The 16,790-nt window shown below is 50.8% G+C and overlaps 1 protein-coding gene across 6 annotated transcripts in view; it reads left to right on the top strand.

Moving 5' to 3' along the window:
* The window catches only part of NTRK3 (neurotrophic receptor tyrosine kinase 3), a 351,764-nt gene that overhangs the window by 242,772 nt on the left and 92,202 nt on the right, over positions 1–16,790 (top strand). Inside the window, exons 14-15 of one of the 6 annotated variants that reach the window (XM_073227001.1) lie at positions 984–1,118; positions 2,664–3,075. The exons of 4 other annotated variants lie outside the window; for them this stretch is intronic. In XM_073227001.1, the coding sequence (XP_073083102.1) occupies positions 984–1,118; positions 2,664–2,782 (254 nt within the window). In that variant the 3' untranslated portion in view covers positions 2,783–3,075. Of the gene's footprint in view, positions 1–983; positions 1,119–2,663; positions 3,076–16,790 lie in introns of those variants that run through there. One more of the 6 variants, XM_073227002.1, reaches the window with a different exon arrangement.

Here is a 16,790-nt window from a genome sequence, read left to right on the forward strand (position 1 = left end):
TCCTTCCTGCCACCCCTCCGGCCCTTTCCCAGTCACTGTCGACGGCGGCCCTGGCCTCCCTGCCCTGCCTGCAGCGGATGCATTTCCCTTCCCGGAGGTCTTGGAGTGGTGCCTCTTACGCTATCAGGATTCAGCGTTTAGAATCTTGGAAAAGCTCCACTTGGGAAAGGGTTCCAGAGAAAACAAGCTTCAGATCCCGGCTGATATGGGAAAGAGCTCTTGTTCATGGACACAGATTCAGGGGCCTTGGCAGATGCTTAGGCAGGCTTGGCCCCTGCTTTTAATGGATCCGACACGGAACCTTTCAGGGCCCACGGTGCTGCAAGGCCGCCAAGGGCCATTTCGCTCTCAAGCCGTAATGACATCACTGTCGTAGGAGGTGTAGTCACGGGGTCTGCAGTGAACCAACCGCGGCTTCTGTTCTTTCTACTGCTTATGCCCTGAGGCCAGGGAGATGTTAAGGGGCCCGACACCCGCTCTCATCTCCTCCTTATCTTCCCCTATTAAGTTGTTTCCCTCTCAGAAATGAGCTGTGTTTCTTCTATGGCAGAAAACGGGCCTGAAAGAGGGTCTGGAGACCTGCAGGATCATCGCCCCAGTCCTCAGAATCACCTCTAGCCCCGGAAATGGCATCCAGAGTAGCAGTAACGGGATGAGGTCAGGGTGCTCTGGCCCAAGAAGGCCAGGGAGGCGAGCATGTTAGGGAAAGGGCGGCACAGAGTTCCTGGGGGTGGGCGGTCTTCTCTGATTCCCAGGCCTGGTTCTTTAATGCCACTGTGTGATACTCAAGAGGACCACGTATGTAGATTTGGTGCATACAATAAACCAAGGAAAGCCCCTACAGGGAAAGTGAGGGCAGGAGCAGGGAACACCTGGATTCCTGTTCCTGGCATGGTGCACTTAAGAAAAATACTCCCTCATGTTTTTGTACCTGGGGCTTAATACTGACCATTAACTTCCCCTGTGTCTGCCTCTTCTGCCAGGGGTCTTTTCAAACATAGACAATCATGGGATATTAAACTTGAAGGACAATAGAGATCATCTAGTCCCATCAACTCACTATATATATGAGGAACCTGAGGTCCAGAGTGGGGAAGTGTCTTACCCGAGGTCACATGGTGAGTTACCTCCTTCGACGTCTTGTGTGCAGTACAGACCCCCCCCCCCCGCTGCCCCCACCAGTTTTGATTCTTAAGCTCGTAAGACCTCATGAAGTCTCCATATATCCCAGAGGACTAAGGGATGACTAGGCTCCTGGTGTAGAATTGGTACTAAAATCCCTTAGTTCAGACAGGTCTCCCAGGGAGGATGCGTCATAGGGCCCAGGTGAGAGGTGTGAGAGAGTCAAAGAGGGATCATGGCTTGGAGGAAACAGTGGTGTCACAGACCTCCTGGCAGGCTGCCCAGACCAATGGCCTTCCGTCCCTTCTGCCTCCACCCCAGGGAGCCCTTGCCTCATGTTAGCAGAGGGAACCTATCATGGAAACATCTCATTTTGAAATTGAGTCTCCCTGTAAACATGATGTTATAGACAGGGGAGTGCCCTCTATCTTCACCAGTCTGACCTCACTCCCTGCAGATGGAGGACTCCCAACATCCAGGACAACTTAACTCTGTTTGGACCATAATGTGTCCTGGGAATGAGGAGAGGCCCGTCTCAGTGCAACCAACTCAGTCTCTTTCCATCATATCCCCCCAACATCCAGCTGTTCATTATGCCCTTCACATGCCTGCACATAGCTTGTATCAAAAGGTAGGCTTAGTCCTGTCTTGTCTGCACACATGCGTGTAAACAAACATACCCTCTTGACAGACATTATTTTGTGACATTATTGTAATCGGGGGTCGATTGAGAAACCTCGTTCTGGAGGTTTGATCGGGAAAACCCCACATCTGTGGACATCCTAATTCAGTCCGTGACAGTGTGGCCAGAAAGTCGCTGAGCAGTCATGGAAGGGGCTCCTTACTTGGGGCAGCCCTTGGCCTGGCGGCCACCGATGTCACTCCTTCAGGGTAATTCCATTCCCCATAGCACGTGGAATTAGGAGAAGGCTGAGAGATGAGCTATCGTTTCCTGAACCTTCCACTGACCTGGTGAAAAGTCAATGACAGAGAGTTTGTAGGCTTAGAAGTAGAGCCCTCCACCCTGTGGGGTCACAGGTGGACCATACACTTCCAGCCTCTAAGATTAGAAATGGCCCCATGGAATCCCTGAAGAATGTCCGTTCTGAGAAAGCATTCTTCTCTCCCCCCTTTGCCCCTCAGTGACCCTCATGGTTAAACCCCTTTCCCACCTGTCAGCTTATCAGCAGGGGCCCTCCCACTTAGGCTATTCCCGCTCATCTGTGACAGTCCAAGTCCCAGCCCTCAAATATTTGCTCACTTCCCTTCCTCGGTTCAGTGGAGGCAGCAGCAAAACGGAGGGGTCCCGGTGTCTCTGGCCCTGCTTGGGTTTAAGTCAGTCCCCCCTCCTGTCCTTGCCTCTCACTCACAATTTACTTGGCTGTTCCCAATACACCTGTGTCTGTATCTCCAGCTCTTCCCCCCCTTTTGAGCCCCCTCTCTGTTTCCCCTCCTAGTTTTGATCTTCTTTGGGGATTTTGGTTTTTACTTTATTTTGCTTTTTTCTGTTTTTCTGTTTTTTTGTTTTTGTTTTTTTATAGGTTTCAGAGAAATTATGTTGAATCCAATAAGCCTTCCTGGACATTCCAAGCCTCTTAACCATGGCATCTATGTTGAGGATGTCAATGTTTATTTCAGCAAAGGACGTCATGGCTTTTAAAAACTCCTTTTAAGCCTCCCTGTTCTGATGCCACCTTGGTAGGCGGGGCCCTCTGAGAAGGTGGGGGAAGCTCTAGGCCCTGTTGTCTTTGGATCCGGGGATGCTAAGTAGAAAACTGCATGAACCACCGGTGCCCCCCGCACCCTTTCCACCACCCAGACCGGTGTTTCCCCCGTCCAGCACGGGCAGGCTGCCCCTTCCCTCCAGTCATCACTGTGTTCCTCTTCTTCTGGCCTCTGAGGCAGCCCCTGCCACCCATCTTTAGAGCCAATAAAGAGAATTAAACACCTGTGCACCAGGAGGCATCTTTTACACCCACTAGCCATTCTCTGGCTTTCCAAAAACAACCCAACCAGCACGAGAAAGCTGATGAGGTCCAGCGGGGCTCCGGCCTCACTTGCCCTGCTTGGAAGCGTGGGGTCTCCCTGGCTCTCTCCCTCGGACACCAGGCTCTCTTAGCGACCTCATCGCCCTGCGGCCTCCAGTGGGGAAGAGCCTCTAAGCGGAGGTGGACGCGGCGCCGTGACAGGAGGGGGGAGCCGGGCTCAAGTGTTGGCACCAGATTAGGTCTCAGAGGAAAAGAATGGAAACCAATCATTTTCTGTATTTGTTTTGGTGGAGAAAAGCATCCCTTTTTTTTGGACACACATCCCCCCTACTCCCTCTTCTCTCTGGAACGGCTCACAGTGAGTGTGATGTTAGAAAACTCCTTGGAGAGGAGGATTTCTCCAGGGCTGCTCCTTGGCCCCTAGATCTGCAGTTCCGACAAGCTTTGGCTGCAGGAGGTCCTGCCTGTGAATTGACCGTGCCTCTAGGACCACAAGGGACCGAGGGGATCAGGTACCGAGGCCCTTCCTGCTAGTCCATGATCCCGGGATTGGCTCTCTTCCCTCACTTTCACTTATTCTTGACTCTGAGAACTTTCGGAACCAATGGAATCACCATTTCAAGGCCAAGACGAACTGAAGGGGGAGAGAGAAGTAAGACTTGGCCTCCTCCAGCCCCTCTCATGGCACCAATGGGAGTGTCATCCTACTCTCTGGTCAATGTACGTGTTCACTTTGCTTGCTTCGACTCATGCCTTACTCCGGGGCCACCCTCTCCCAAAGATGGGGTTTGTTTCCCCTGTTTTCAGCTAATCCACTGGGGAGAGAGCAGAGGATGCCTTCCCCTGCTCCGATAGGACAGGCGCAGTGGCGGGGCCTGAACTGCTCCCAGGTCTGCGGCCATGTTGGCCGAGCGCCCTTCGGGCCCAGCCTGCAACCCTGGGTGCCTCCGTCGTGGGAGGTCAGCCCGGGCTGGAGCAGGGGGCCTCCCATGGGTGGCTCTTAGGACCGAATGGTGGTGGTTCTTAACCTGCTAAGTTTTGGAGGGGAGTCGCACAACTGTAGAGTAGCAGATTCTCTGCCTCTGGCAAATTTACATGGGAATTAAGATTCCCGCTGAAGATTTTCCTTCCTGGGTCCTGTGGACGGTGTTTCTTCATGCCAGGTCCTCAGCCTGAGTCTGCGGATACCTCCACGGGGTTTAAAAACAAAACTTTTTCCAAGTTCTTGCCCCATATCTGGGTGGCCTCCCAGGTTAGCTGAATGCCCAGAGTGACACATGGGGATTCAGGTTCTCTCCAGGGCCTTGAGGTGTGTGTCTATTCAGCCGCTCCCAGCTCCCCACCATCCTGCTCCCCAGTGCTTCACGCCAGGCTGTCCCCCATCATGTCCTGCTGACCCTTTGGGCCGGGGCCGCCTCCTGAGTGTGGCTTTAAGGAGTAAGCTTGAGGATGATGTTTTTTAATTATTGTAAATCATTACCTCATTTCCAGCCTCCGAGGCTCCACCCATCCCAGCATCTTTCATCCTGCCATTTTCCTCACCTTGTGCTATGACAATGGGGCGTTGTGTTTCCACAGAGACTTATAGGAGTGTTCAGTGTATAGTTTCTTAATAAACACTTTATTTTCTAATGAAATGACTGGATCGGACCTCTTATTTGCCAATTTTGCAAAGAATATTAATGATACAGGAATTCCAGACTGCCCACATTTTTGTTTTCCTATTTTACGGTTACTTTTAAAGGTGTTTCTTCACTCAGACCTCCTCAGTCTTCAAAAAAAGGTGTTTACAGTCAGTTCCACTGGTTGCTTTCATTGAGATCCTTCCAGATAGGTCAAGTCCAGCTAGAAAAGTGTGTCCTCATCCTACTGAAGAAGGAATTAGAGATACAGAGAGGTTGAATGGGTCACCCAGGGTCACACAGCACAAGAGGCAGAGGCCAGATTCAAACCTGACACCTCCAGACATGACTCAGGCCATTGAGAACCTTGGTGGCTGTGAGACTGCTCTGTTGGAGCAGCTGTGACTTACGGAGACTCTTTCTTCAGAGCTGATGCATAAGGGGATTTGGGAGTAGGGTTGAGGGACCCTTCATCTCTGGTGCACCAGCAAACCAGTGGGAATTTTCCTCAGATGGAGTGGATCTTGAGGAAGTGACCTTGTCCAGGGGAAGAGGAGCTCTGGACCTGCAGGTCTATCTGTTGAGCATTCAGGAACAGCCCCTACACACACGCCCACGCACGTACTTGGGGAGGCCAAACTCTCACGGCCAATCTCACGTGGGCTGCCAGAAGGCGGCAGACGAAAGAGTCCTGGGATCCTATCAAGAGTAGAATGCTGCCACCAGGGTTCCTGGGCCCTGACCCAGCTAGAAATGCCTTCTGTAACTCACAGTATCTCCCTGTTAGCAGGTAGGGACCCCGTATGAGGGACATTTGCCCTAAAAACAGGGGCAGGGGCTGGGGAAGAGTTCCTGGCTGGATTTGAACCCTTCATGGGGCCCAGAAGGCTTTGATGGAGCTTGCTTACCTAGCAAGTGAAGGAGACCCAGGTAGAGTAAGTTGGGTGAGCTTAAGGTAGAAGTCCTGCGGAGGACTGACCAGGCTTGGGGTGGTATTTTTTTCTACTGACCCTTACTCAGTCTCCTATTTAAATATGATTTGCTTTGAACCCCCCACCCCCAACCCAAATGGACTTTCCTCTTCCCTAGAGTGGCCGGCTAGGGGGTTGTCCCACCACCTAGTGAGAGTCAGGCACTTTTTGCCCACGAGGAAGCTGAGGCTCAGAAAGATTCAGTAACTAGCCCGGGTTTCACAGCCTGTGACCAGCAGAAAGCAATGCTGGCGGGGGGCACTCCTCGATGATACACCTCTTCCCTAGAGTGGCCTGGCTAGGGGGTTCTCAGTGGTTCTGGGGTTGGAACAGGGATGCCTCCAGAGCTGGAATTGTCCTTAGGACCATGGGGATGCATGGGTTCAAGGGGAAACTTTCGCTTTTAATGACAGAGATTTGAGCTTTGCTTCGTCCTGATGCAAAGAGCCTGTTGATGCATGAACAGAAACGCCCCTGAGAAGATGGGGGGCAAAAGCTCACAGCTCAGGAGGACGGCGTCAGCCATGTGGAGTTCGTCCACTGTAACTGGAGACAAGAGGAAAGATTCGTCCATTGTATCTGGAGATAAGGAAGGAAAGGAGTTCTTGTCTGGTGGCTTCTATTTAGCCTATAAAGTGTAAGGCAAGGCCTCGTGCTGAGAGTGTGAAGCTTTGGGGAGAGTTGAGGAGGTCTGAAATAGCAGGGGAGGAGACTCTGGCAGATGGTGGAAGCATGGAGAAGCTGCCAGGTGGAATGGGGACTCGCGGAGAATGCAGGGCAACGTTGACTGTCCAGGACTCGGTTTTCTGTGTTTTCCTACTGGGCCCTGAAGTGCCATGGCCTTTACTCCAGTGTGAGAGCCTGTGGAGAAGGCGGAGCCTGTGGGGCTAAATGGTACCCAGAGCACAGGACAGACCTGGGCTCAGCCCAGAGGGATGCTGGCGTGGAAGTGTTCCATGCCCGGAGGTCAGGGAACCAGCCAGACCCGCAGCTCCCTGGCCGCCTTCTGGGTCCGGAGTCTCACCCACAGGGTGTCACAGCGGCTTTCTTGGGCCTAAGCTTACCTTTTGGCGCTGTGTCACCGGTTCACCGCTAATACAGGCCGTGAGCCCAGTGTGCTTACCAGGCACTCTTAGGTCTTCATTTGGTGGGGAGGGTGAAGGGTGGTGGTTCTGAACCCTATTCACCGAATCTTGGAGACTGGGGAACCCACTGTGTAGGACAGTGGTGACAACAGGCACAGGGCCTTCCAGGGACATGCTTGGAGAGGACCTGAGTCTTTCATTAGGGTCATGCGGCCAGAATTTTGGGGACTGGTTGCCAAGTTCCAAAGAATGGGTTCACCCATGACTCATTAATAATCCTTGTTTTGTGGAACTTAAGAAGCACTTACTCAGAGGCAGACACATTTTGCCCGCAAAGAAGCCAAGGCCCAAAAGAGTCAGAAACTAGCCCGGGTGTTCACAGCCTGTGACTAGAAGAACCAACGTGGACCCGAGCTCTCCTTGACGTCAGAGTGGTCTTGGCTACTCTGCTGCCCCGTACAGCAGCCCGGCTTCTGTTCCTGGAGGGCTGCAGTCCTGGGGGCTACACAGTCACCTTCCCCGCTGCCCCCCACTCCCAGATGAAGAAGTCTCTCAGGGGTCTTGGGGCTAGTTGCCATCCCTCACTTCCTTCCGGAACCACCGGAGCAGGGTGGTGTTAAAGACTCCCTGGGAACAAGTGTCTGCAATGTTCTCTTCTCATCCACTCTAGCATTTAGGGATCCTGGGTACCTGAAAGTGCGGTTGGTCTTAGATCTAAGGTTAATTACTACCCGGCTTGCAGTTGGTGAGATTCCCAAGCAGACAGTGGTGGCATCTTTGATGTTGGGGAGGACCTGCTGGGTGAGACACACCTGACCTTCAGGATGGTCCGTGAGGCTGCCCAGGTCTGGACAGGTGTGAGCAGATTCAGATAGGAAGGTAATGGGAGGTAGGAATGCCCTTGCCTGACTTTCCTACCCCAATTTGAACTTTCTTCACCCAACTCAGAGACCTCCGGGTGTGTGGAAGCTCAGCCATGTGCTTCTCACCCCAGGAAAGAACAAATGCTAAGCAAATTCGCTTTGGGAACCAAAAAGCCGCCTCTGGGCTACCCTGTCTTGCCCCTCCTGTGTGGGAGTTCCTTTCTGTGGGCCACCTCCCAGCAGCCTCATCCTCACCTCCACCTCCCCAGTGACAGGTGTGACCTCAGCACAGGTGTGACCGGCTGTGACACCTGTCCTGGTTCGGCCCCATTCCTGCGGGTCAAGCCCAGGCACGACCAGAGGCTCACGCGTGTCAGAGACAGCAGCGAGGTGCCAGGGAGGGTTTGATGCTGTGGAGACAGCACAGGAGCTGTGCCAGTCGGTGCAGGGCAACTTCATTGTGTAGTTTTACGAACTGACGTGGAGCAGGCAGAGGCCCTTCAGTCTCTGAGCTCCAGCAAGATGCACACACGCTGCCCGAGCGACTGTGAAAGGGGTAGCGGGAGGGTGATGGATGCTGGCTGCTTGGGGAGGGGTGGGAAGGGAGGGAAAGCTCTTCAGCGTGACAGTGGAGAGAGGACAGGGCAGCCAGGAGGGTTCCTGGCGGCCCGAGATCATGCTGCTCCCCTGTCCAGCTCTACCCGCCCGTTGCATTCCTGGTCTTCAAGGCTGGTCGATGTGGGCAAAGCTGCCCGCAGCCCCAGTTTCCTTGGCTATAGCTCTGACCCTGCATTTCACCTTTAGAAATCCTGTAGGCGCCCCCTACACTTCCCACCTCCCAAGAAAACCTCGGCCCCCATCTGACAATATATTCCCAGAGTTAGTTAAGTCTCTGCCGTCAACCTTGCTTGAACTCAAAAGTGAGTTGGAAGACACAGAAGGAAATAAGGTCGCACATCTGCTTTTGGGATAGTTCAGAAATTCTGTCGGGATCCTGAGGTTTGTTTGTGTAGGAATTTAATCCCAGTTCCTTCGGCTTCGTGGGTAAGACTCCCATGAAGGCACCCCAGTTTCCGCCTGCTGGGATTAAGCTCTGCTTTCTCAGGGAGGTTGCAGCAGGGGGATGAGGTCCAGGCCCCTGTATTTTGTCCTTTTCCATGAGGGCACTTGTGCTCCTGTCCCAAAACATCTAGTGTCCCTGAGAAGGCTAGCCCTGCCTCCGGGTGGATGTGAGCGTGCTGCTCCGGGGTTCTGTGTGCCCTGGGCTGGGAGGTGGAGAGAAGTGGGGTGAAGAGGAAGATACCGGGAGCTTGCCTTGATGGGTGAGCAGGCTCCTGCAACAGAGAAAGAGGTAAAGCAGGGGGCTCCCCGAGCACAGCACCCACAGGACAGAGGATGCTGCTGGCTCAGATTCAGCACTAAAGACCTCCAGCCCATGGCAGGACCAGGTCCGGGAAGGTCCAGTTTTGGAAGGAATTTGAAACTATTTGGCATAGAAGGGAAGAAGGGATTAGCAAATTCCAGGAGGGCAGGCAGAGCTGCAGAGAGGTCCTGGTGGAGGGCTTTGATGAGACTTGCAAGCCTAGAGAACGGGGGAAGCGTGAGTTGCCCGCATGGCACCGGACGCTGCCTGGCCTTCTCATGGTCACAGTGTTGCCATGACCCTCTGCAGACAGGAGCTGCTCAAGGCCTGAGGTAGATGAACCTGCCTGATGTGGCAAGGGTAGAGAGAGGGGCGTGTGGCATGAGATGAGAAGAATGGAGCCTGGCTTTTCTGAGAGGCACAGATCCTGAGCAATTCCCACTTCACCCATGTCTAAGAACAATGGCAAGGAGTGTCTGAGAGTTTGGGGGTGCTGGTCAACTCCCAGCTCAGCTGTGGAGAGGATTCGAAGACCAAAGAGTTAGGCTTCCCAAAGGTATGAGTTCCATTGCCGTGGCCTCTGACCTGTGGCTTCATCCAGGCTTGTGGGGACAGAGCATCATGTCAGCTCCGACTCCTGCACCAAGTGACATGGGTAAGTGATGCCAAGGCCTTGGTGGCTGACAGGGAAGACCAACTGCCCTGGCAACTCTCTTTTCCCATTTCTGCCACCCCTGTGCTGTTACCGTGCAGCAACATGAAGCCTGGCTCTGCCTTTGGGAACACCACTGGGGCAACAGGCCTATTTCCCTTAAAAAGATGCAGTCTTTCTCCTTTGTCCCCAAGGTCATCCTGAGGTGAGAAAGGCAAAGGCCTAACCCCAGTCAGGTGACTTCATTGCTGCCAAACATGGCCTGGTGGTGGCCCTCCTGCAGAGCTCTGAGATGACACCTGCTGTTTTCTCTGCTGCTCACAAGAGCTTTGGTCTGTTTTGATCCTTATGATCCAGTTTTACAATTGCAACGCAATGCTCTTTACCCTGCAAGGCTTGCAACAGCCCTTGGCCATAGGTCACATGATCTTGAATCCCAAAGGGACATCTCAGGGAAAGAGAGGGCATGGGGCTGGGGGAAGAGGTCCCGGCTGCTCTCAGAGGAATGGTCTCTCTGCAGTCTGTGATGGGGGTCTTATCAGCCGTGCAGGCCTAGGGGCATATTCTCCTCAGCGCAGCTGGGTTCTTGAGTGTATCAGGAGCCCGTGCCATGGAGAAGCCTTGAGTTTGAAGCGGAGAGGATTTAGATTCCATAACACAGGCGACCCAGGACCTACAGACTCTCTCACTCCATTTTTCTCAGCTCTGGCCAGACAAGATCTGCCCCCTGCTGCCATACTCAAGAAGGGCATGTCCTAAAATCTGTGTCCTGTGGGCCAACCAATGGAGGTGCCTCTCTCAAGGCCCTCCTACATAGAATCTTGGAGAAGGAAAAGCCCAGAATACAGGCTAGATGTGAACTGTGTCCGGCCTCCATGTATCACATATACACCAAGGTGTCAGCATCCCCTTACTGTTAATTCTGGGAGGAAACGCACATGACAGAGAGCCTGAGAGGGAACCTCAAAGCTTGTCTCTGAAAGCCTGACCTGGCTGCGTGGAATCTGTGGATCTGTGACTCCCCCTGGCTGCTCCCATCTGAGGGGCATAGCTCTGCACTGGAGCCAGTTGCATGGCTGGCCAGTGAGGACTTGAGTCTGTTCTTTCCCACAGTCAGTAGGGAACAAAGAAGGCATTACAAATATAGAACATATTCTGAGAATGTCCTTTCGGGGAGAATTTAAATTCTGAGCCCCTGTTTGAATGACTCATGGAAGCGTTCAATCTCTATAGCTGTCAATTTGGCATCTTTTCTTACCATAACAGGCAATTGCTGTATAGCACCTCGGATGCAAACGGCCAATCTCATCGTTAAGAAGACCAGAATAGCCCCACTGTACATTTTCAGGATGGAATTTTTGCCCATCTTAGCCATAAAATAGGTCAACCACTTGACCGACTATCATGTCACATAAATTGATCAGTTTTCTGGGCAAAGCTTCCGTGTCTGCAATATGGTTCTCTCTGAATTCAAATCCCGAATTTCAGGGAACCTTTTACTTCTTGCTCCAGTTATTAGATCTATAATGTTCTGAGGATCCCGCACTCACCTTTACATTGGCTGCGGCAATGCATCTGTTTAGACTCATGAGATGCTAAGAGCCCATCATGTAGCTTTGGAGAATGTTGTGTGGTATAGCCAACCTCTTATAGATTCTCAATGCATCTTAGGATGTTAAAGGCACTAAGTCCTGCTTTAAATAAACCTGTGTTCTACCATTCCCCCTATCACATTGAATGTAGAATGCTCTTCAATTGATGCCTGTTCAATGACTTACACACACGTTGGGTGACACTGGATGGTGGTATGGTCAGAAGCTTTTTAAAGAAGAACAAAGCAGAATGTGTTCATCAACCACCAGCCTTCTTATCTCAAGATGAGCAGCCACACCCTGCCTCCTCTCCCCGGCTGTAGACTCAGTCCCCCTCTTCTGCACACCCCCCTCCTGCTTAGCATAGAGGTGCAAATGATTCTGGGAGCCAGTGGGAGGTGCCCTTAAGAAGAGCAGGAAATGTTCGCTGTGGTATCTCAGAAGGAAAAGGTAAGTCATTGCACCTAAGAGCTTAAGTCAACCTGGCCACCCTCCCAGGCTGGTGGAGGTGACGTCCACTAGTGGTAGTCCACAGAAATGAAGACCTGGAGCCTTGTCTCAGCACTTCCACTAGCAAAATGGCTTGGGGTAAGTCACCTTTCCTTGTTCCGTAGTTGTCCCTGAGATTGCTGATCCTCAGATAAAAGGCCCTGCCTCGACAAGTGCCCAAATGCCATGTCCCCCTGATCACTACTGTCTCTTAGTGGGGGACATCTTCTGGTTCTTTGGTTCATTTAGTCTCTCTCTGCTGTGTCTTGGTGTATCACGTGGGAAGAGTGACCCTTGCTCCCTCCTGAAGTGCCGGGAGGCTTGGAAGTCAGGTGAGGGTGGTCGGAGGGAGGCAGGGCTGGCTGCCCTTCTGAGTGAGGGTCGGTGGATTTCTCTGCGTGTAGAAAGCAGCAGATGCGTGGGGGTTAATAGACCCTCTCTGTCACAGCTGGACAGGGCCAAGCAGGAGTTCTCGGCAAGATTTTCTGACTTTGATCTCGAGAAGGCAGCTCTACCTAACAAATAGTCTGAAATGTCAAAGAATAAATGTGCAAGCTTGAGGGGTTGTTCTCCTGGGAGGGGCCTGGGCTGGCTGGGGAGGGAGAGGAGGAAGGAGAGAGGGACACAGCAGAATCCTTCACATAAAGATTCTGCTTGCTTTTGTGATATTTAAGAAAAAAGAAAACTGAATTATTTATAGCACAGAAGATGGAAACAGGCTGTAGAGATGTGACCAGCTGAAGATGACAGTTTGTGTTCCATTATTTAGCTACCCCAGCCTCGAACTGGTAACACTTTTCTTGTTGGTGATATGCTAGTGACCACTCCTTAAGTTACTATTATTATTATTATTACTACTATTATTCTGATTAAAAAAACACATCCTTTGACATGGGTGTTGAGGGGAGGCAACTTCTGGAAATGATTGCTGCAAAAAGCAGGCATTCTCTTTCTCCTAAAGGGCCTCCAGCTCGTCTTTCACCACCTTTTCCCACCCCTACCCACTTCCAGCCTGCGCCTCTTCAAACAAGGATTCAGGGGACCTGCACCCCAGTATGGGCAGGAAGCATCTCAGTTTTGACCTCACTAGTGATTGACTATGTTGATCTGGGAAGGTGGATATTATCTCCATCTGAAAAATGAAGGCAGTTGTCGTATTCCTCTTCTGGGTATGCTGGGCATGGGCTCAAATGGCTCTTAGCCCACCTCCAGGATGCGTGCTCAAAATGCCTTGATACCTGCGTGGGGATAGGAGGGGAGAAAATAGCATTGATGTTATGCGAAGGGGGAAAAAGGAAGTAAAGAAACTAAAAAAGGGGAACTTGGAAGTACTGGAAGGATTGGTGTTAAAGTCAGAGGGAACGGGGTCTCTCATCTATTTATTTTGGTCAGTGATATTGTTAGGATGTTAAATGTTTCTGCTTTATCATCACATCCTGTTTCTATAGCATGAGTAATTGAAATCCACGGATAATCTTAAAATTGTAGCTAAATTTAAAATTACAAGCTTCAGATGTCTTCCTCTCCACAAATAATACAAATGTGCTCTGGTCACTCTCTCCAATTGTTTCTGCACATCTTGGACACTCTTGGCGAGAAAAATAATACGGAACCAGTTCTCGGACAGGTTGGAGGTGTTGAGGTGAGGCTGGTCAATTTGCAAATCAGACCACCAGCAAATCTCCAAACAAGCAATATTGTATTTAGGATGTATCGGTTTGACTGAAAATATTAATGCTTTTGTTGTTTTTCTAGCCTTGTTTTTTTCTACCTCAAAGAACCTAGAGAGCATTTTGCAGCTAAAATGTCACAGTGACACTCCTGTTATAAAACTCTGAAAATGTACTTATTTTTTACAGTCAGTAACTTACTTTTACCTCTCAGAAAGGTCGTAGGAATTTTCTTCCATTCTCTACTTTCAATGATGTAGAAGTGTGACCAGCATGGTCACTCTACGGCAGTAGTTCTCAAACATTTTGGTCTTGGGACCTCTTTCAATTCTTCAAACTTGTAAAGACTCCAAAGAGCTTTGCTTATGTGGATTCTAGCTGTGTATATTTACTGTAATTGAAATTAGAACTGAGAAGTACTTAAGCAGGCAAGCACCCACACATCCCATTGAGCCGTCAGAACAATGACATCATCACACGTGAGGAAGACGCCACTGGATAAGCGCCACGTACACCTGTGAGAGAACGAGAATTTAAAAAATACATAAAACATCTTCGTATTCCTAGGAAAGTAGTTTTGACACATGGCTCTCCTGATAGGGTTTTGGGGCCACCAGGGGTCTCTGGACCACACTTGGAGACCTGATGCTCTGGGGGAAATGGAGGCACAAGCAGATTCTGAAATCGAGTCTGGGTCCCCTTGGTGCCAGGGAATGGTACCAGTCATGCCTGTGCTCCGCGTGTGGGACTCCATCAGAACCTGTGTCTTCATGCAAACATCACTGACTGCCCCACGAGGGCCAACTCAAACCCAGCTGGGAGGAACCAGGTGTGCTCAGTCGGTAGGAATGTGGGAAATTACAAGAAGGATTTCATCTATTACAAAGAAAATTGAGTGGTAGACGTTTGCTTGCTCTGGGGAGGGAAACGGGGGCTTGATGTAGCAGTAAACATTACTGGTGGATTGAAGAGACTCTTCGCTAACAGGATTCGCAGAGTCCTTTAGTGAAAACGAAAGGAATGAATGGCTGAGTATGAAGAGAATTTATGATTAGCACCTTGCAGGTTGGAAGTCGCATCACATGCCGCATAGCCCTCGTTGTGCGTCACATTTGGCTTTGTCTAAGGAACATGCAGGGCTCAGCAGTGTTCCACCAGGTCCTGCAGGAATGTCTGCTGAAGTTTAGAGACCCTGGTCCCTCCCTCATTCTAACCTGGGGGAGATTGGACTACGGGACACAGAGCATCTTCCGGCGCTGCCTTGGGTTAACTGCATGTGCCACGCAGAGGGAACTGTCTGATCGGGGAGTGCTGGGGGCATGCCAGGGTTCCTGCCTCCTATCGTTCTCACCTCTGTGCTCCGGATTTATTGTTTATGCCCCAGGGATCAAGAACTGCTCTCAGCTTGTTCTGAGAAGCTCTTTGTCATCCGTACTTCACAATCCTCATCAGGAGGACAGAGTGTTTGAAGAATGCCTCTGAGATCATGAGCAGATAGATATTGAGTTGTTGATTCAGCCTTCGAGTATTTATTGGGCACCTGCTCTGTGCCCACTTACTCTACCATTACATGAAGTGGTAGATTTTTCTGCCCTCAAGAACTTCATAGTCCAGTGCAGTGGTTCTCAATGGGGGGTGACTTGTTGAGGAGACATTTTTGGTTGACACAACTCAGGATGGATGCTATTGACAGCCTCCAAAACAGAGTTATCTGGCCCAAAATACCAGTAGTGCCCAGGGTGAGAAACCCAGCCTAGAGGGATTACTGTCAGACACCCGTAGTCTTGGGCAAGAGGGACTCCATACTTTTCAAGGCTCTCCTTCAGCTGACAGGAGCCCAAGGGCCATGGGAAGTGACCCCCTGGAGCCCGGGCCCCACCCACTCCTGGATGATGTTCCAGTGCCTGAAGCAGAGCTCCTTTCCTGAATGGCTCTTAGCCCACCTCCAGGACACACGCAGGCCTCCCTGTCCGCCTGTCTCCTGAGGGTGGGCTGCCCTACAAGGGTGTGCACTGCTAGGTTTTGCCGAAGGTTTGTCAAGGGGCTGCTGTTTGTGGGCAGAAGGGTGCTTCAGGCTAGGTGTGCAGGTGTATATACAGGAAGCCCCTTTAGCTGTGCAAGTGAGAAGGGGAGCAGGCTGGGGTCAGGTCTCTGGCACTACACGTTCCAACTCACAAATCCAAGGAGGGTGAGACCCCTAAATTCATGCCTGGCCCTTCAGGTCCTTCTGAAAGTATATTTAACAGGGCCGGAGGATAGGCTGTACCTTACAGAACAGTGTGTTAGCTTGATTGTTCATTTCCAAGTCTTTGGACACTGAGATGTGGGCTTCTAACTATTTCCTTGTCCCAGGTCCTGCGAATACAAGGAACAGGCCTGGTGCCGCTTAGTGAGTTAACTTTGAAGCAATATGATGAAATTATGCGTGAGGTAAGCGTAGAGGAAGGACACCTCATTCTTAAATGTAGTTCTTAGACCTACTGAATCGTGACATCTGTTTGCAGCTGTGTGCATAGAAATGGCAGCCTGGGAACCCCATATTCTGGATGGACGGTTAAGACTTGCAGTGTCCCATTGTTTAGATGTCTGTCTCTTGGAGCCTCGGGGAGGCTGATCTCATTGCCACATAGCTAAATACAGTGCATGGTCCTTCGGCAACCTCGGGCCGCTGGAGGCAGGCGTTTTTCCTGCTGGGCCCTTTCCCTGCCCGGGCAGAGAGCATACAGAGTCATGCCCTTGTCAGGTTGCCATAGAGACTGATCTCGAGGTCTCCAAAACTGATTGGTATTTACTGGGGATCTGCGGTTCTCTGGAGGCTGTGATCAGCATTATTCAGGGGAGAGAGACGGGCTGCACCCTCCTCCTCCCCGTTTGTGGATGACTGGGAGGCTCTCTTTCTATAACAGAGAGGTAAAGACCTGGGAGAAAGTGCATGGGAAGGATTTTCTTTTCCTTCTAATAACACTGTGTTTTTCTTTTCCTGGTTGCAAAAGTAATTTATATTCACAGTAGAAAATTTGTTGAAATACCGAAAAGCTCACAAACACATAAATTATCTACCATCCCATCGCCCAGAGACAACACTGTTAACATTTTAGCTTTCTGCCTTCTAATCTTTTTTATGTACTTATTTAATTATTTAGCAGAATCAAACCATTCTCTGTGCACGTACCCACACACACATTATTTTGCTCCTTTCTTTTTTTGTAAGATTCTTTGCATGTGCCATTTAACTCATCTTTTGAACTGTTAAAAATTTCTGTATAGGTAACATACTCACATGGCTTCAAAAAACACACACGTGCATGTGCACACACACATGTACACACAGACATGAGTGTATCTGTAAAACAGATAATTATGTGTATAAGTT

This window comes from Manis javanica, chromosome 18 (assembly GCF_040802235.1).
Source record: "Manis javanica isolate MJ-LG chromosome 18, MJ_LKY, whole genome shotgun sequence".
Lineage (NCBI taxonomy): Eukaryota > Metazoa > Chordata > Mammalia > Pholidota > Manidae > Manis > Manis javanica.